Source organism: Numida meleagris, unplaced genomic scaffold, assembly GCF_002078875.1.
Source record: "Numida meleagris isolate 19003 breed g44 Domestic line unplaced genomic scaffold, NumMel1.0 unplaced_Scaffold250, whole genome shotgun sequence".
NCBI classification, from domain to species: domain Eukaryota; kingdom Metazoa; phylum Chordata; class Aves; order Galliformes; family Numididae; genus Numida; species Numida meleagris.
The window spans coordinates 278,427-299,000 of record NW_018364306.1 but is presented as its reverse complement, the minus strand read 5'-3'; the positions used below and the strand labels follow the sequence as shown (position 1 = coordinate 299,000).

Here is a 20,574-nt window from a genome sequence, read left to right as displayed (position 1 = left end):
GGGTCCCGGTGGCCAGCGGGGTGAGCACGAGCCAGCAGGGCGCCCTGGTGGCCCAGAAGGCCCACGGGTCCCGGGGGCACCGCACAGAGCGCGGCCAGCAGGGCAGGGAGGGGCTCGTCCCCTCTGCTCTGCTCTGCTCTGCCCTGGGGAGGCCGCCGCTGCAGCACTGCACCCAGTGCGGGGCTCCCCAGTTGGAGCAGCTCCTGGTGGGGACGGGCTGAGAGCCCCGGGGCTGTGCACCTGGAGGACAGAAGGCTGAGGGGATGTGAGCGGTGCTGGGGGGGATCTGCAGGGATGGGGCACAGGATGGGGCCAGGCTCTGTTCCGTGGTGCCCAGCACCAGGACAGGGGCAGCGGGCACAGGATGGAGCCTGGGGAGCTCCGTCCGAGCGTGGGGCAGAGCTGTGCTGTGAGTGGGGCACAGCCCTGGCACAGAGCCCAGGGGGTGTGGGGTCTCCTTCCTGGAGAAACCCAAACCCACCTGGACACTTTGTGTGCAGCTGCGGTGGGGAACGGGCTGGGGGTTGGGCTGGGGGAGCTGCAGAGGTCCCTCCCAGCCCTATGAGCTCTGTGACTCTGTGCTCCTGCCCTCTCAGAGCCTTCTGCAGGACGCGGTGTGGGCAGCTCAGACGTGAGGCACGCTCTGTGAGATAATCGGATTACTCCTTCCTTTAAAAGATTAACAGGGCCTGAGCCGGCCCCCCTTCTTTCAAAGGAGCCATCTGGAAGCACGGCCCCGTCCCCTCACAGAGCTGAAGAGCCCATCTGCTGCCCGGCACAGAGCGGGGGGACACGGGAGGGTCACACGGGACCAGGGGATGATGGGGGAGATGAAGCTGCGCTCATCACAGATCCGTTGTGCTCTAAACAAAACACTTAAAATCCAGCTCCAGCTGGAACGGTGAAAGCAGCGGGGATGCCACTGGAGCAGGAACAACGCCAACCCATCACACAGAACCAAGCAGGCACGGCTCCGGCTCCGGCTGCTGCAGGCTGGCTCGGCTCGCAGGCCGGGCAGCTCACAGGCTCCCTGAGCAAAACGCAACCACTGCACTTTGCATCCCTTCACACCTCTCCGCCCGGCCCTTCCTGCAGCCCTGAGCGCCCTCCCCACGCCAGCACCCCGGGCACCAGCCCCACGCCCGGGGCCAGGCAATGCCCGGCTCAGAGTGAGTGAGAACCCCCGGCTTCACCCGGCCCCGGCACAGCCACGGCCTCACGCAGCATGGGGCTGCCCCATGGCTGGAGCCCCACAGTGCTGGCATCACACAGTTGTCACGGTACAGGTCAGTGTCACAGCACATGTCAGCACCAGGGCCGTGCCATCGGCTGCAGAGGCCACGACAGCCACGAGCTCAGCTCACACCTGCTCCCAGTGAGTGCCACGGCGAGGCCCCAGGGTAGCAGCAAAAGCAAGGCAAAGGGTGCGAGGAGAGGGGACGTGGCTCGGGGAACAGGGACATCTGGCACAGGAAGGCAGCAAGCAGCACCCTGTAACGCGATTAAGTCTATATTTAACATGCGCAGAGCTACCTCAATCTCAGGAATAAGGATTTACCTGCTAATAATGCTGGCTACTCGTGGCCGTGCCAAGCGGACCGCGATTCTCACACAGCTGCGCAATGCCAAGAGCAGTGGAGGCAGGGGGAGCGGGCACGGCGATGAAGGAACGCAGACGGACTGAGCCCTGCCTGCACCCTCCTTCCTCCACGCTCAGCACAGCTCAGCACAGCTCTGCACACCGCCACTGCTACAAAGCAGCACACAGCCGCGAGCAGATGGCAGCACGACCTGCAGGCAGCCCAACTGCCCCCACAGCCCCCAGGACGGGGGGCTGGAAGGTGAAGAAACAAAGCACCCAAACGGAGCAGCTCTTCCCTGCGACAGAGGCAGGAGCAGCCGCGTGAGCACAAGCTGCATGCGAACCAGCACGGCCAGGACCGAGCCTGCAAGCGCAGGGAACGCATGCACGGCCCCGGCCTCGTGCGCGGGAGGAATGCAGGCAGGGGCTGCTGCCCGCTCATGGATCCCTGACAGAGCAGAACCGCTGCTGCTCAGATCTTCCTGCCCAAAGATCGAATGGAAGCAGCTGGAAAGGAGCAGAGGACCCCGCTGTCGGCAGAGGACCACGCAGGTACGGTTCCGGTGCTCGCACCGCGCTGTGCCAGCCCCAGCTCTGAGAGACCGGCTCTTCCCTCCTTGCGTGGCAAACAAACCCAGCCCTAGGCAGCCTGCAGGGAACTACCACTCTCTCCTTGCAGGAGATGATCCATCTCTCCCTCTCCCCACGCAGTTTGAGCTGCCTCTGGCAGCGAGCGGTACCGCAGGTGTAGTGCCGGGCACTGCACACTTTGGGCTGCACGGGGTCCTTACCTTGTGGGAAGTTGCAGCCCCGCACGCAGCAGCGACCCGTCCCCAGGTCACCGCAGCACGCTCCTTGGTGGCATGGCACCTGCCCCAGCTCTCACCTTTCGCTCTTTCACCGCTGCTCTCCAGTGCAGCGTTACCGTGCATTGCCCACAGAAGCGCTATGCATGCCCGTGAAGGGCCCGCAGCGGCCCCGTGGCAGCACAGCCCGTCACCAAACCCGACCTGCCCTGTGCGGGGAGAGGCGCTGGGCACAGCCCCCAGCACCAGCACCGAGAGCTGCGAGCCCACTGCCATGAACGGGGCAGCGGGACGTCCTCACGGCTGCGCTGAGAGCAAAGCCTTGCCTTCCCACCTCCGGGCCTGCTGCCAGCACGGCGGGCAAGCTCGTCCACCAATCGGCCGAGCTGGGAAGCGACCACGGGTACAGCACTGAGCTGCGGGGCTGGGGGGGCATGCAACGAGCAGACATGCAGCTGGAGATGGAGCGGGGGGGGGGGGGAGGGGCTGGGATGACCCGTGGCGATGCATGCGGCCGGGACGGAACACACAGAGTGTCAAAAACGCACCACCTTTTTGGGTTTGGCTCCACGCTGCATGAGGAGGAAATAAAAGGTTGAGAGTTAGAGCTCCCGGCGCTGCACGGCGGCGGTAAGGACGGCTCTGCTCAGCCACCACCGCCGTTCGAGCCGGGTGTGCATCCACCGGGCTGCAAAACCACGTACGGCCAGAACGAGGAATGCATTCAGACCGACTTAAACGAACGCACGGGGGCTTAAGAAAGGAAAGCAGGCAGCGGAGTGTTTTCAACCCCCCAGTGAACACCAGCGCCGCCGGCTCGGCTTCCAAACTGAGCCAGCACAGCAGCTCGGGCTCAGGGCGTGCTGCAAGGAAGGCACAGCAGCAGCCCCCAGCACTGTGCCAGCAGGGGGGGTCCCCAGCAGCCCAGCCCCACTCCCAGCCTGCACAAACCCCTGGCAGTGCCCCCCACACCGCCCGCACTCCCACTCTCCAGGCCCCATAGAAGCAGAGACCTGCAGGGCTTGATGTTCTCACCAGGCAGCAACGAGTGCTCCCCTCCTCTACAGAACGGCTCGAGGCGCCCTCATTAGAAAGGACCTAATTGCTCGTTTTTGTGGAAAGGGAAATTTTGGAACGCCCGCAACAAAAAGCAGGGCCGTGTTTCTTCCAGCAGAAGGGGGGCAGCTCTAGTCTCCTTCACCCCAACAAGGAGCAGTGGGTTGAAGCAGCACTAAGCTCTGCGTTCGGGAGCTCTCAGCACGGCGATCTAGGGGGGCTGGGGGCTCTTCCACCCACCCTGAACGCTCCCCCCCCAGCAAAGCCCACATCCTGCACCGTGAGGCCCCTTCCCTGACACCAGGAGGAAGCCGTCCCACCCTGCTCGTGTGGGCTCCACGTGCTGCACTGTCACTGGAGGAGAACTTCCCTCCTGCAGAGAGGGCCCCGAGTCCCGAGGCTCCTGCGCTGCACCCACCTCCAGGAACCATGTCAGGAAATGGGGCTCTGTTGCCAGAGCTCAAGAAGCGTGGGGACAACTGTCTCAGACACAGCGGTGCTGCCAGAGCCAGGAGTTGGACTTGATGGTTCTTATGGGTCCCTCCCAACTCGGGATGCACAAACTCAGGCAGCCCCAGGACCCGGGGCACCAAGATGCTGCTGAGGGCAGCAGGCAGGTGGCTGCAGCGGGGCTGTGTGACACCGGGGCGGCGTGGGGAGCGCAGGAGACGTCGGCGTGTTGTGCTGTGTGAGCCCCAAGCTGGGCACCCATAGGGCTGGGAACACAGCCCTGCAGGCACCGGGAACCAGAGAGCCACTGTGAGGAACCCAGGCGTGGAGGGCGAGCGGGGCAGAACGGCTGGTTTGCAGGGAATGCAACACCCAAAGCATCCCCACCACGGCAGCGTCAAGAGGCTCCGGGAGGAGCGGTGTGCCAGCACCAGCAGCAAAGCCCCAATTCACCTTCGGAGCCTCAGGAAGGGAAGGGAGCAGCCAGGGGGCAGCAGGACGGCGGCCACAGCCCCGCAGTGCAGAGCCCGGCACCACCCCCCCCCGTCCCAGCAGCAGCAGCCGTGTGCCAACCCCAGCGCACAACTAAAGCCGGGGACCAGGATGCCACAGGTCACAGGTGGGAAGCACAGGGGGACGAGGTCCCACCAGCGCAGAGGCTGCAGTGGCAGGCGCTGAGCCAGCAGGACGGCCAAGCAGCGCTCAGCACCCTGCAAAATGCCCCCACCTCCTCAGTGGAAGGCAGGAAGGGGTTTCCCCCCACCCCATCCCCTAGGGCCCGCTGGGCTCGGAGCGGTCAGTGACAACATGGGGACCCGCTCCGATTCCTGCTGCTCCTGAGATGCACGGCCCATCGGTGCAACACAGCCACAACAACGCCTCAACCACTGGCATTCCTGGCAGCGACGCTCAGCTTCCCCTGTGAGCCCCAGGGTTTCAAACGCCCCGAGGGGCACGCTGCTCCTGCAGGGGTGGGTGTTTTTTCTCTTTGTTTTTTAAGGAGCAGAGGCATGAAGCACACGGGGCATTCGTGCTGCAGTGCTGGCCGAGCTCTGGGCGTAGCGCAGACAGCGGCGCTCTGGGAATCTGCTTCCTGCAACCTCCTGGTTTCTTGCCATCAACCAAAAAACCACTTTTCTTGGGACTGCGCTTCCCAGGGGTTTGAGAAGGAGCGGGCTGAAAAGGGCCAAATGGGAGAGAGGCTGGAGGAACCCTGCCCTTCCTGCTGGGACTGGAGCTCTTGGAGAGGTGATACAAGCCAAAGGAAAGGAGAACAGGGCGAGTGGCACGTGCGGATCCGCCTCCCCCACCGCCCCGTGCTGCAGAGGGAGCTGGCGGTGGCGTGGGGTCAGCACTCACCAGTTTGCTGCCTTTGGAGGCGTCCAGGGAATCTGCGGAGGAGAAGAGAAACAAAACTGTCAGTGCTGGCACAAAGGAGCCCGGCCCGAGCCGTGCACCGAGGGGCTGCGCGGGGACAGGACACGCGGAAAGGACCCATCACGTGTTTGTGCCGGAGGGAAGAGGGGAGCACGGAGCTGTGGTAAAGGAACCAGGCTATGGGGCTGTGACGGGGCACGGGTGTGGAGGAGCAGGGACTCCCATGAGAGCTGCAGACAGCGTCTGGGGGAGAAGCCAAAGCTCTGACACAGCTCAGGGAGCACCAGGTCCCGCAGCGCATCCTCTGTGGGAAGCACACGGCGACCCGGAGCAGCACATGGATCACTGTGCTCCAGGACGAGCCCCGCAGGAACACTCCCCACATCCAGCAGCACAGCTCTGCCCCGGGACGCCCTGCACTGCTGGAGCCACGTGCACCACGTCCACCCACACAGCTGGCACAGCCCGGGCTGAGCAGGGAGCAAATCCCCATTACCCAGAGAGCAAATGCGCAGCGTCAAAGAGCAGTGACGATGCTCAATGCCCAACCCCGCCCTCCCCAGGCACCAACAGTGCTGCAGTCCGGGTGCTCAGTGGGCCCAGGGCTGCAAGCAGGGCTGGGCAATCCGCATGGATACTGCAGCAGCGGGCACTGCCATTGCCATGGCAACTCCTGTAAGCACCAGCACCTCCTGCCCGGCACCGTCCCCATCAGCTGAACGCTCTGTGCCGCAGCACAGCTCCAACCACACGGGGTTTATGCATTGGGTGCTGAATGGGAGCGGGCGGAGGGGGGAGAGGGCAGCGGGCAATGGCTGCAGTGACAGCAGCACGGGCTGGGGGCTCCTCCCAGGACAGTGCTGTCCCTCGATACAGGCCGGTTACCAACTGATTCCTGCAGATACACTGAGACTCGCAATGCGCAGACCTAAGGAGAAGCGGGGAAAACCCCACCAAGTTCCTGGTACCGGGTGGTGAGTACAGAATTGTAGCAAGAAAAACTGTGCCTTCACCTTCTCTGATCCGAGGAAGAGTGAAAAGATCGTACAAGCATTGAATATTTCCACTCACAGCCCCATCACCAACCTCGCCGCCTTTGGGCACATTCAATAATGGCCTCACGTTGTGCCAGGAGGGCTCGGGTTGGAGATTAGGAACAATTTCTCCTCAGAGAGAGCAGTGAGGCACCAGCGTGGGCTGCCCAGGGAGGGGGGGTCACCGTCCCCGGAAGAGTCCCAGAGCCGTGGGGATGTGGCACTGGGGGCCATGGCCAGTGGGCACGGCGGGGTGGGGATCTTGGAGGGCTTCTCCAACCTTAACGGTGCTGTGATGCAGCTGAATGGTGGCTCTCTTTGCCAAGCAAAGGGAAATTTCAGTTTCCGTCGGCCACGAGAGGGGAAAAAAACAAAGGAAGCAACCGCACTCGGAACCAGTACGCGTCCAGCAAATGCCCGCAGACAGAACCCCTCAGCTCGGCACGCGCTGCCCGCGAGCTGTCCGGGATGGGAAACCGTCAGAGCTCTTTTCTAGGATCCCTAAATGCAGCACCGAACAATTGCTCAACAAAAGCAGAGGCTCAGAGAGAAGGATGCCTGCCCAGAGGGAGAAACAGCAGCCCCCAAGGCGCCAGCACGAGGCTGCCAGCGGGAGGCAGGCTCAACGGTGTGTGCCTAGCCACGGAGCAGCCCAGCCCAGCCCAGCCCGCGCTCCTCGCCACCCCATCCCCGGGCACAGCACCCCACGGCCGCAGCGAGGCCGGCGCGCACCCTACCTCGCTTGGGGACCTTCAGCGCGGCCGACTCCGGGGTCTCTGGGGACGTGGTGTCAGCTCCATCTTCAAAAACCTGGATCTGGAAAAGGGTTCACCACCGTTAGTGCCAAAATCAAGCGTGGTCACGTCACGCGCCCGGCTCCGCAGCACGCTGCGCGTTTCTGATGCGGGTTTGTATCTGAGCTGATCAAGTCCCAGTGTTTGGCCACCTGGAAGCGCCAGCTTCATGGAACCGTCACACGCTCACACGGGGAAGGCAGGAAGCTGAAACCCAGGGATTGCCAGCCCGGCACTCGGACTCGGTGACCCCTATGGGTCCCCCTTCCAGTTTGGGACGTTCTGCGATTCCACAAGTTCCAGCTCCTGTCCTGCAGAAGGAACACTCCTTGCTCTGGTGCCCGGAACGCCGGCAGCCAGCGCGGGGTTTGCGCTGCGCACGCTGAAAGTTGCCCAGCTCTGCTGCGAAGCCCAAGGAGCAGACACGGCTGAGCTGGACAGGAGAGCGAACCCCTCGTGAGCTGCCAGCCACGGTTTGTCACTTGGGAAGGAGCCCCAGTGCCAGCAGCGTGCTCCCAGAGGGACAGAAGGACCGAGACGGTGGCACAGGAATCACAGCAGTCGCATCAACGTTGAAAACACTGAAACCACAGCGCCCAGAGCGGGGAAAGGGAAGGTTCCCTCGCACCCATGCTGTGAGTGCGCCGCTGACCCAGGCGCCCATCCGATGAGCAACGTCTCAAGGCAGAGGTTTGCACGGCCCCGCCATGAGAACAGAGCTGAGCAGCAGAGCCCATGAGCTGCACCGCACACAGAGGTTTGGCCCCAGCGTGCAGCAAGGGGCTCCCGGGAGCGGAGCTGCTGACCAGAACACGGCTGTGGGTTGTGCTGGAGAGGGGCACGGGGAGCGCTGCCAAAGCAGGATCAGGCGAAGGCTCTGCCCAGCAGGAGCAGAGAAACCCCACCTGATGTCAGAGCCAACGACAACGCTTCCACGTGGTGCATACAGAGTCCTACTCACAGTGACTGCAGCCCGAGCACCCACTGCCCACGCAGCCAGCAACGCAGCGCTGAGCGCAGAGCTCGGGAGCTGCCCCCCTCTGTGCAGGGCTGGCTGCACGACAACACCTCTACCCGTCATCCATCAATGGGAAGACTCGGAATGCTGCGAGGGTTCACCAGCACCAGCGTTACAGGAGGGAGACAGTGATAGGGCAGGGGAGGTGGCACCGCTCCCAGGCTTCCCAGGGCCGTGCTGTGCCGAGGGGCAGCAGCCGAGCACCGTGCCGTGGCTGAGCACCAGGAGCATTGGAGCTGTGGGACTGAGGAGCGACATCACCACGTGGTGCTGCACTGTGCACAGAAATTGGAATGGCAAAGACCCGCCTGCACGCAAGCAGATGGCGAGTTCCTACCCGTGGAATGTGGGTAACAAGCTCAGCAGCTCAACCCAACTCATGGAGTATATTTACTGTAAGGGAAGCAATGTTTAAGGGAAGTTCTGACCGACTTCCAGGCAAGCACCCAGCCCCGGGCCCCCTCCTTTTCTGCCCGTAGCTCGGAGGCGGCGTGCAGCAGGCAGGCTTGTACTCCGCAGTTCAGAGGGGAAATGAAACCACTCCACGCTGTCTGGAATTCAAACTTGACTGACCCACCTCGTCTGAACACACTTCACTTGGGCTGATGGAGCTGCTCAGGGGAACAGGCAGAGGAGGTGAGGAGCAGAGCGAGCCCTGCTGCCAGCAGCACTTTGCAGTGAGGACCCTGCGGCCGCCTGCAGCCGCCCCTTCCCTCACATGATGGAAGATGGTCACACACACAAGGGTGGAAAGGACAACGCAGGGAACCCTGAGCGGTCAGCCTCACCTCTGCGCAGGGGAAGATCTGGCTCAGGCTGGAGGGGACCTTAAAGACCACCAAGTGCCAACCCCCTGCCATGGCACGGTTGCCACTAGCCAGCTCAGGCTGCCCAGGATCCCATCCAACCCAGCCTTGAATGCCACCAGAGATGGGGCAGCCACAGCTTTCTGGGCAGCTGTGCCAGCACCAAGACCACAGAGCAGAGCCCCCCAGTAACCACGCTGCGGTGCAGGGAAGAGAGGGAGGTGACAGGGAGAACCAGCAAGGCCCCACCAAGGGCAGGTCCTGCCTGGCCAACCTAGCGGTGTGACTGCGCCGATGGACATGGGCCACCGAAGAGCCACTGGTGTCATCTGTCTGGACTTCTGCAAGGCCTGCGACACAGCCCCCCATAACATCCTCTCTAAATTGCAAAGATACAGATTTGACAGGCAGACTGCTTGACAGATGAGGAACTGGTTGTGAGATCACTCACAGAGAGTGGTGGTCAATGGCTCAGTGTCCGGGTGGAGATCGGTGACAGCGTGTCCCTCAGGGGTCACTACTGGGACCGGTGCTTTTCAGTGTCCTCATCATCACACTGACAGTGGGACCAAGAGCACCCTCAGCAGTCTGTGGGTGAACCAAGCTTGGGCTGCAGTGGACAGACCCGAGGGACAGGATGCCATCAGAGGGACCTGGAGGCTGAGCAGTGAACCTCATGAGATCCAGCAAAGCCAAGTGCAAGGTCTGCACCTGGGTCGAGGCAACCCCTGCTGTCAGTGCAAGCTGGGGATGTAGGGACAGAGCACGGCCCTGTCAAGATGGACCTGGGGCAACGGAGGATGGCAGCTGGACACGAGGTAGCAGTGTGGCCTCACAGCCCTAAAGCCAACAGTGCCCTGGGCCACAACCAGAGCAGCGCGGCCAGCAGGTCAGGAAGGGACCTGAGCTGGGAGACCTCACCCGGAGCACCGTGTCCAAATGTGGGGTTCTCAGCACAAGAGAGACACGGAGCTGCTGGAGTGTGTCCAGAGGAGGGCCACAAAAACGATCCCAGGGATGGAACACCTCCCTGCAAAGACAGTCTGAGAGCTGGGGCTGCGCAGCTGGAGAGGAGAAGGCTCCAGGGAGAGCTGGGAGCGGCCTTCAGTATCTAAAGGGGCTGTGAGAAGGAAGGGGATGGGGCTCCAGGCACTGATGGAGCTGTGGGTGTCCCTGCTCACTGCAGGGGGTGGGACCAGATGGCCTTTGAGGGTCCCTTCCAATCAAACCCCTACATTCTGCAGCACTGCGCTCGCTGGGAACGAAGGACGGGCATTCCTCCCCCACGCTCCTCTAAGGGCCAAGCGACCACGAGCCCGGTGAGCGGAGGCCATGGCAGGGCATGCGTGTGATGAAGCGTACCTGCGACTGCCGCACGAAGATGCCGTGGTTCTCCTCGCAGGTGAAGTATTTCCTGCCCTGCACGGTGCCATCGTTCTTGCCCTTGGCTTCGTCCAAGATGACCCCGACCCACTTGCCCGTGGCAAACAGGGTGGCCCCGACGTAGGCCACGGTCCCACGGTGCCCCTTCCCGATGACCTCCACTCTGGAGCCCACCTTCAGGGGCTTGCTGCTCGCTTCCGCGCTCATCCTGGGGCCGGCGCTGGATGCCTGCGGGCAGAGGGAAACAGCAGCACAGCACGTTAACTGAGGGTGATGGACACGGGGAGGAATGGGTGGAGGGGGGGGGGGGGGGGTGCAGGGTGCTGCCCCGCTCCCTGCACAGCAGGGTGCACCCGGGAGTGCTGGGACATCACTGCTACTGCTACAGCTGCCAGGAAGTGCAGCAGGAGCGCTGCCTGCTGCTCAGCCCTCAGCAGGCACAGCAGGACACAGCCCCGGTTTGGGGAGGTTTTAGAGGACTTGGGCAGCTTTGGCAAAGATGAGCTCAGCAGCAGCCGTCGGTGCAGCTCTCACTGCCTTACTGCTCAGGTTATTACTGATGCTGACCAGTCCTGTTAGAGTGATGATAAGCACTGATAAGGTGATGGGCGAGGAGCTCGACCACAGCACTTGAGACCCTCAGCGTCACACATCTACAAATCTAGTGCAATTTAGGGGAGGGGGCTGCAAGACATGCACTGAGATCTTCTCCCCCGCTACCCAGTGCTGCCTCCCGCCTGAGAAAAACAGCTGAAATTACAACTATTTTGCCACGCAGCTGTACTAACTATACATCGTAATTGCTGAAGCACCGCTGTACCAATTGTCTCTCCACAAGCCCAGCTCTTGCAAGGCGGCTGCTTTATATAAATGGGATGTGAGGGGGTAAGTGACTTTGCTCAGCGTGACAGCGTGGTGCCGTCCTCACGCCGGCCCCCAAAACAAAGCAGAGCCCGGCCTTCCCGCCAGCCCATCTCCCCACCAGCCCATCTCCCCGTCGTTCCGTTCGCGGCGCAGAAATCATCTCGTTTTGATTGCTGCCGGGTTTGGCCTACGTGACAGAACGCTCCCTGTGTTCAGACAAGCGCTCTGCAGCGCAGAGCGGACAACAGGAGGCGGCCTCGCTGCTGGCAGCCAGGCACGGGGCAGCTGCAGCCGGGCAGGCACGGGCAAGCAGCAGGCAGGGCAACGAGCCGGGAGCCACCGCTGCTCCCGGGGTGCAGAAACGCGAGCCCGTGCCAGCACACAGCAGCACACAGCAGCACACAGCAGCACACAGCCACCTCCTCCTGCACGTGGGAGTGCAGAGCGTGCCCACGGCGCTCCCACCGAGAACCGGGACAGCAGTTTTGCACACAAGCCGATCGCAGAGCGGGGAGGGCTGGAGAGGAGCCCTGGGTTCTTCCCAACCCGCCCCAGCGCGCCCACGTAGGCTCACTTCTAATTCTTAAGGCAAAACTCGGGCTTCCCCGCCGCGGAACTGAGCCCCTCTGGCTGCACTCCCTTCAGGCAGCAGCAGCACTCGGCGTTGCGCTGCTTCAGCGATGACACCTCGCAGCTCGCCCTGGCGACGCCGCACACCGGCAGCGGGGCCACCTCTGGGGCTGCCGAGTGCCCACACGGGGGGGAGAAGTGGGGCACTATGGGGTACAAGCTCAGAGGCAAAGCCCGGCCAGGCTCTGCCACTGCACCCTCTGAGCTGTTAGAGCCTCGTTTTTCTGCACAGAGGGAGAAGCAGCGGAGAAGCGGCCTCAGCAAGCACGCCCTGCTGCAATGGCACGTCGGGCTCTGCGGGCTGACACGGCGGCTTTGGGCGCTCCGAGGGGCCCCCAGCTCCCCCCCGGGACCCACGCATGGCACACAGCCACCCCGGCACCGGGCAGCCCCCGCTCTGCAGTTCAGCTGCTGGAAAAGCCAAACCGGAGCCCCGGGTGCGTGAGCTTCCTGCCCGACACTCAGCTCTCCTCTGCAGCCGTGCACACAGACAGCCGAAATCATCTGCATTACGAGAGCAAAGCACAACATCATGCAGATCTACCGCAAATCTGGTGAGTAGACTGGAAAAAAAACTGCCAGCTCAGGTAGCGCTCCCTCCCCAAGATTCATTTCCACAGGTTCCAGCATTTTCCTTTGGAAATGAGGCAGGGTGCCGCATCCCTGCCGTGCAGGGAAAGCACAAGAGGCTGCCTTGAAAACAGCACAACACGAGCAACGGGCACATCCCATCGTGAAGGGCAGCACTCCCACCCCACCCCATTAACAGAGGTGTGGGTCAGATGTGAGGAGGAAATTCTTTATGGTGAGGCCCCGGCATCACCCAGAGCTGTGGGTGCCCCGTCCCTGGTGGTGACTGAGGCCGTGGATGGGCCCTGAGCTGCAGGGACACTCAGCCCACAGCGGGGTGGGGAGCTGGGGGGTCCCGTCCAACCCAACCGTGCCATGGTCCTACGGTTCTCTGACCCTCAGAGATCAGACACTCAGAGTTACAGCGCTGAATGGGGCAGAGCCGGGCTGGCAGCAGCCCCCTCCCAGCTCCTCTGCATCCCTGGTGCTTCTCCAGCACAGCCCAGCCCCAGTCTAGGCAGAACCCTGCCCCACAGCCCAGCCTGCCTGCAGACCCACCCCAGTCACCACAGCACCTCCTACAGAAGCTGTGTCCTCATTCACTGCCTGGCTGCACCAACACGGTCGGTCTCGTGCCCCATTCATCACTTGAGCCACTAGATGTTATAATTAACACAGCAGCCAATTAACAACACATGGGCACGCACCAACGCAAGACAGTAACAAAGCAAGCTGACACCTTTCTCAGCTCTGCGATCGCATTAGTGTTGAAAAACCGAATGCAATTAAACCTAACGAAAGTAGGGCCGTGCATTTTCAGTCTCCAATATAAAACTCTAACAACTTTGTAAATCTATCAAATAAGGTTTCTTAATTAAAAAAAAAAAAAAAAAAACAAATCTGGGCTGGGGATGCAGCAGCAGCAGGGCGGCCCCACCGAGCCTGCAGTGGGCATGACCTGCTGGGAGCAAGGCTGCTCTGCTCCAGGCCTGCAGGCACACGGAGCTGTGCAGGAAACCCCAGCCAGGGCATGGGAGCACCACGTTGGTGGGGGCTGGTTCAACATCTTCATCATTGAGCTGGATGGAGAACTAGAGGCACCGTCAGCATGTTGGGTGATGGCACAAAGCTGGAATGAGTAGACGGCACATCAGAAGGTGGTGCTGCCATCCAGCATCCTGGGCAGGCCGAGAGCTGGGAGGAAGGGAACCTGGGGGGGTTCAACACGGGCAGCGCAGGGCCCTGCACCTGGGGAGGAACAGCCGCAGCGACAGCACAGGTTGGGGCCGGGCTGCTGGAGAGGAGCTGAGCGGAGAAGGAGCCGCGGGTCCCGGTGGCCAGCGGGGTGAGCACGAGCCAGCAGGGCGCCCTGGTGGCCCAGAAGGCCCACGGGTCCCGGGGGCACCGCACAGAGCGCGGCCAGCAGGGCAGGGAGGGGCTCGTCCCCTCTGCTCTGCTCTGCTCTGCCCTGGGGAGGCTGCCGCTGGAGTACTGCGCCCAGTGCGGGGCTCCCCAGTTGGAGCAGCTCCTGGTGGGGACGGGCTGAGAGCCCCGGGGCTGTGCACCTGGAGGACAGAAGGCTGAGGGGACGTGAGCGGTGATGGGGGTGATGGGGCCGGGCTCTGTTCTCTGGTGCCCAGCGCCAGGACAGGCACAGCAGGCACAGGACGGAGCCCGGGGAGCTCTGTCTGAGTGTGGGGCAGAGCTGTGCTGTGAGTGGGGCACGGCCTTGGCACAGAGCCCAGGGGGTGTGGGGTCTCCTTCCTGGAGAAACCCAAACCCACCTGGACGCTTTGTGTGCAGCTGCTGTGGGGAACGGGCTGGGGGTTGGGCTGGGGGAGCTGCAGAGGTCCCTCCCAGCCCTATGAGCTCTGTCACTGAAGAGGATGGGGACCACAGGGCTGAGGCAGCTCCAGCAGAGCCTTGCACAACAGCAGGGCCAAGTGGCACAAGGTGAGAGCCAGGGACAGCTCGAGCCCTTAGGGAAGGCCAGGTGGGACCCTGGGCTGCAGCAACAGGAGCAGGGCACCTGGAGCAGCGGCGCTGCCCAAACGCTGCCTGCTGCCTCTCAGCAACACGCTGCTTCCCCATTTTTACCCCATCCAAAGAATCACACAGATTTTCAAACCATTTCCCCAGTTGTCCAAAGCCGCTCATTAGCAGCCCACGAAAAACAGATGTAATTCCAGGGGGCTCAGCTTGAGATGTGAGCGTGATTTGGGTCTCTGCCGTGCTTTGTCCAAACAGAGCTCCGGCGCCCGGCTCCCCCGGCACAGGTGACCCAATGTGGGCTCATCACAGACCGGGGGAGCCTGGATCCTCCGGCCCAACCCCAGCGCACGCAGCCCGTGCCATTCAGGTGGCTCTGAGCTCTCCAGGAGGGGAGAGTCCACACACACCGCTCCGGGCAGCGCGGCCGGGGGCTCTGCCCCCTCACACCGAGGCCTTATCTCAGTGCAGAAGTATTTTCTCACGTCTGCAGCGCTCACATCACCCCAGGCTGCTGACGCCAGCGACTGCGCCTCAAACTGTCACTCACAGCACAGCTCTGAAGTTCCGGGCACACCTGGAACACGGAGGCTGCGCTCCGGTGAGGAGGCACAGCCACGGGTTAAAATGCCATTGGTCTCAGAGCAAAGCGCGACCCGGGCCCGCAGATAACTCCGCTCACGCTAAGCCCTGCTGCCACCGAGGCACGGCACGCAATGCCACTCATGGCAGGTGATGGGCAGCCCCACGGCACCCACTGCCAGCTGCAAACGGAGGAGCTGGGCAGCACCCGTCGGTGCGAGGACAATTCCCAGCCCACGGGAGCACGTGGCCATGCAGAAACGCTCTGCCCATCCGTAAAACAGCTTCCCGGCCTCGGAACTGCAGCTGCTGGGCACGGCCTTCACCTCCTGCTCACCCGGCCACGCAGCGCTCAGCAGAGCCCACAGCCCGGCCCACACGGCCCATACAGCCCACAGAGCCCACAGCCCGGCCCACACGGCCCATACAGCCCACAGAGCCCACAGCCCGGCCCACACAGCCCTGCCTGCACAGCCCGGGCGCTGGGACCCAGCGGCAGCACCACGCAGAGTGACAGAGGCCAGGCGGGTGGAAGGCCGCGCTGCCAGGCCCGGGCCGTGCTGCCCGCATCGGGCTCTCCGCAGCACAGCAGAGCCTGGCCGAGGTCTGCAGGCACTTGGGGGGGCTCGGCGCCTCGCCACGCGGCCCGGGGGATCAGCACAGAGGGAGAAAAACCACGACGCAGCAGGAAAACGAGCCGGAATCTTTGTGCTGAGAGATCCTGCCATGCGGAGCTCGCTGACGGCTCGGCACATTATCCTGGATCGTTACCAGCACGGAAAGGCTCATTTAAACCCAAAGGAGGCAGCGAGAGGCCCCACTGCACATCCTCACGGCCACGGCAGGGCGCGGAGCACCGCGCTCAGGACGCAGGGAAGCAGGGGAAGCGCAACCCGCACCCCAGCACAACAACACCCGCGTCTCCCACCGCAGCGACCGCCAGGAGTTGGGCCGTAAGTTCCCTCCCCCAACTTACCCGGCCGTGCGGGTGCCTCTTGCTCTGGGCCATGCTGCGGCCGCCGTCGCCCTTTATCCTAGCGATGTATTATGATTCCTAAATAATGGCCTCAGCTCATGGCTGGCGGCGGCGCGGCGCGGGCTTTCAGGCTGCGGCCGATCTCCTCGGGCCCGGCCGCGCTCCACCGGGTCGCAGCGAGAGGGCAGAGAGCTCCGTTCCGGCGGAGGATGCTCCGGCACAGGGACGCAGGAATCCAGCCCAGCTGACGGAGCTGCGCTCCTGCGCTCCGACTTGTCACCGCGCCGCAGCCCGCGGGGTCCTAGCGCTGCCGGCTGGGCCGCCGCCGCAGCGAGGGCTGCACCGTGCTCTGCCTGCCAGCAGCCAGCCCGGGGAACAGACCCACGCACCCTCCCGCTCCTCGATTGGAATACATGCCCAACCGAAGTCATCGCTCCCGGCAGCCGGGTACGGGGCGAAGAGCCCAAGCACCTCGTGCAGCCCCAAAGCCCACCCCTAGCACCCGGCCGACTGCAGTGCCCACAGGGAGGGCAAGGAGCCGCCCGCAGGGAAAAGCGCCCGTGCCCGGGGGGTCCCCGGGGGGGTGTGGAGGAACCCAAAGTGACGGTCGGGCACGCCAACAAACCGCAGCAACGCCCCGACCGCGGCGTCCCTCGTCTCCTGCACAGCTGCAGACAAGTTCCAAATGTTCCACAAAGGGCCAAGGAGAGCTCCAAGCTCCGAGCCAGCTGCCGTGATGCCCGGTGCAGAGCCAGAGGTTTGCATTAGGAAGGAGAGGCCGGGCAGGAAGGCGGCCCAGGGCAGGGACGGGGCTCTGACATCCCACGCTGGGAGTGGAGGTTAAATGGAGACGGCCTCACGTTGCACAGGGCAGGCTCAGGTCGGAGATCAGGAGCAGTTTGTTCTCCTGTGAAGCTGGTGGGCACCGGCACGGGCTGCCCGGGGGGGGGGGGGGGACACCGTCCCCAGGGGTGCTCAGGACCACGGAGATGTGGCACTGATGGATGTGCCCCGTGGGCACGGTGGGGTGGGGATCTTCTCCAGCCTTCATGATTCTGTCCTATAGCTCTAACTGACCTGCACTGCACGCAGCAGCGTGCTCCCCACCGCTGCAAAAGGGAATGAAATACTGCCAGCCACTTCCCGACGCCTTCTGCACCGCACAGGCCCGAGCTGAGGGCACCTTTCCTCTCGTACACAGCTCTAAAGGTGCTGCTTACAGACACACAGAAATCCAGCACAAAAACTCTCGGGAAAGTTACAAACAGCCAAGAGCATCTCCCAGCTCCACTCAATTCCATTGGCTCCAGGAGACCAGGGGCGTTCAACACAAGAACCCGCATTGTCTGAACAGAACCCAAGTGAGACAAACAAGGAGAGTCAAGCACCCCTCCCTGCAGCTGTTCAGCACCACTAGAACCAGAGCCTGGGGTCAAAGGAGCCCCCAGGCTGCGAATCCTCCTCCCCTCAGCTCCCCCCTTCTTCTGTGAGGGCTCTGGGCTCCCAGCATCCCTGCTCCACTGCTCTCTGGTAAACGCTGAACCCACACCGTGCCCCTACAGAAGGGCAGCGGTGCCCTCCCCGCAGTGGGAAGCCCCACAACGGCTCTGGAGGCCCCAACAGCACCTGCCAGGACCTGTCACCAAAGTGGCACCCAACCGTCCACGGCCCCGCAGGTGCAGCCATGGAAATCGAAGGCAGCGACGTGAAGGAGAATGCAATTTAAGATACTTCCAGGAAGAGCACACATTGAATCTTAACAGAGAATCCCAGAATCTCTAGAGTGGGAAGGGACCTTCAGAGGTCACCGGAGCAAGGAGCAAGGGCACTGCAGCCACGGCCGCATCAGGGAGGTGTTACTGGTTCACTGGGAAGCTGACAGCACTCACACAGAGCTTGAAACAACGTTATGTGTAAAACCAATCCAGAAGAGCCTGGGAAGGACAACCTCAATTTTAAGCTTCCCCCTCCACACAAAAGCTACAAAAGAACTGACGAGAAAGGGGAAGAAGCCCCAGTTTGGGCTCACTTATGGCTAGGTTACACACTGGGAAATGCTCTGGCCGCGTGCCCTGCAGGGCTGCTGCCACCAACCACAACACGGTTCACTTCAAGAAACGGCCGGGAGCTCCATCCTCTGCTTCCTGTCCTCATTCACGGTGAGGATTGTGGCTAAGAACCCAACTCGGATCCAAGGACGAGAAGCCAACATCAGGCAGCACGTTTATTAGTGGACCAAAGCTTCGTGACACGAGAATACATAAAGCCTTCTGTAATTCCTGCACTTTGAGGCGGACTGAGGCAACGGACGCAAACAAGAGCAGCATCCGTGGGATGAGGCAGCATCCGTGGGATGAACAGCAGATTTCCACCTCTGCAGCAAGCAGAGCTGAGAGCAGAACCCCACCCCAAAGGCACACACTGCACTGCTGCCTCCGCCACGCAGAGCAAGGGCAGCTCGGCCACCTGCCCAGCCCTCCAGCAGCACCACGGCACTGCAGCAGCCCAGCCCCACCAGGCACACCCCGTTCCCTGACTCACCCTGAGCCCTGGGGTCACCCCTGGTATAACCCCGCTGCACCCACAGGCGCCAGCGGGGCGTATGGGGCAGCAATGTATCGTGTGCTGAGAGCGGGCTCAATCTGCTCTGTGCTGTGGCTCAGGAGGAGTGTGTTAGCAGGGGGGGGCGAGCCAGGCCAGCCCGGGGCATGCTTCACACTGCAATGTCCTCCGTGCCGGGCTGCAAGCAATCCTCATTCACCTGCAGAAGAGGGAGAAACGTCACAGGAGCTCCTCGCGTGGCTTTGGGTTACGCCAGCAGCGCTGCCCCATGTGCTGCCCTCCAGGGGCACGGGCCCTGCTGTGGGCCAGGGGAGGGGGCTGGCAGCCCCCAGCTCCTGCTGCGTGCCCATCCTCAGACGTACGCCAGCACCAGGCTGAGGAACACGGAGCACAAACCCACCCGGTGCTTCATGACCCATAAGGGGTTTCCTCTCCCAGCAACCTCCTGCTCAGAAAAGGGATCCTAAGAGCAGCACCTCAGGGCTCTACCTCCGTACAAAAGTCGGTACAAAAACCCAGACGAGGCCGCTGAGTTTAGGGCTCTTTTAAGTAAGCTCTCAGCCACGCACGCTCGCTGGTGACCTGGCCTGGGCTCCCGCTGCTGCTCCCAAACACCCCCAGTCTGTCTGCTCTGGAGGTGCACGCTCCTCCCTGAGCTCTGCGCCCCACAGCACCAACGCCGTCCCGCAGGATGGGCACAGTTCTGCCCCAGGACCACGCAAGACCTGGAGGTGCTCTGCTCCGCGGCTCCTGCCCCGGTGGCAGCAGGACGGCTGCACTTCCCTCCCCACTACAGCCACACGTATGAGCCCAGTAACACAGAGAAAATCTGCCAGGCCACTGAACGCCTTCATTAATGTTCTCATTGGCAACACCGTCCCACGAGGAAAGGCAGCAGGGCGAGGTTTCTGGACCCTCACCCACCTACACCAAGGCGGCAGAGGCGGGTGCGCGGCGCAGCTCCCAGCACAGCACAGCCCCCAGCACAGCGCAGCCCCCAGCACAGCGCAGCCCCCAGCACAGCGCAGCCCCCAGCACAGCGCAGCCCCCAGCACAGCGCAGCCCCCAGCACAGCGCAGCCCAACGGCGCGACCCCCACGGGGCAGGAGCCGGCCCGGGGCACTAGGACCCTGCGGGCAGCGCCGCGAGCCTGCGCCATGCACGGCTGCAGCACCGCACAACTCCAGCGGAGCCGAGCAGCGCCGCAACAAAGCCCGCGGGCACAGCGGGCACGCGGAGCGCTCTGCACCACGGAAGGGATTCCTCCAGCTGCAAGCAAACCATCAGGACCGGCAGCCATGTGCCCTACGTGCTTCATGGAGCAGCACGGCGCCGCGGAGCAGAGGATGCTGCAGCCCAGCCGGGCGGGCAGGGGCAGGTCAGTGCGCTCCGCTCACCCCACGGCTCACCCCACAACCCCCCCCCCCCCCATATGGCTGCACCACCACCAGCCCGCGCGCCCCATTCGGCTCCCGCTGCCCCAGGCACGCTGAGAACAGCTGACATAAGTGCACGCCTGCCCTGCTTTGCTGCTGCAAGGTCTGCAGCACTGCTAATTGCTTCTGTTCTGTGCCGCGTTGGTACCGCGCAGCCCGCAAAGGGAAAGCTCAGCTTCCAGGCCCGCAGCTCCCGGAGCCTCCCTTCTGCTTAGGACGCTGACAGCTCCCCCCGGTAGTTCCAAAGGAACTTCCAAGCACCTCGCATTAATTTGGCAGGGATCCTCCCCGTGAAGTAGGTCACAGCCACCGCCTCGTGTCAGAGAGATAAGGGAGGGAGAGACGAAAAGAAATCTGTCCAAGGTCACACAGAAAGACCTTGGCAGCATCTTAAATAAAGGAAAACACGGCACCGCATCCTGTGCTAAGGGCAGCCCTTCCTGCTGGAGGCAGTGGCTGAGGGCAGAGAGCTCCACCAGGCATGCTCGGGGGCTGTGCTGCGCTGAATGTGGATAAGTGATGACTCACAGAGCTCATAGGGCTGGGAGAGACCTCTGCAGCTCTCCCAGCCCGTTCCCCACAGCAGCTGCACACAAAGCGTCCAGGTGGGTTTGGGTTTCTCCAGGAAGGAGACCCCACACCCCCTGGGCTCTGTGCCA

At 62.9% G+C, this 20,574-nt stretch overlaps 1 protein-coding gene across 1 annotated transcript in view; it reads right to left on the bottom strand.

The window, feature by feature from the left end:
• DCTN1 (dynactin subunit 1) overlaps positions 1-16,270 on the bottom strand; it is a gene marked incomplete in the record, with an annotated part of 40,821 nt that extends 24,551 nt beyond the window's left edge. Inside the window, 4 exon segments of the mRNA XM_021382596.1 lie at positions 5,254-5,285; positions 7,043-7,121; positions 10,286-10,534; positions 15,918-16,270. Of these exon segments, the coding sequence (XP_021238271.1) occupies positions 5,254-5,285; positions 7,043-7,121; positions 10,286-10,534; positions 15,918-15,950 (393 nt within the window).
• Between the last annotated feature and the right edge of the window lie 4,304 nt (positions 16,271-20,574).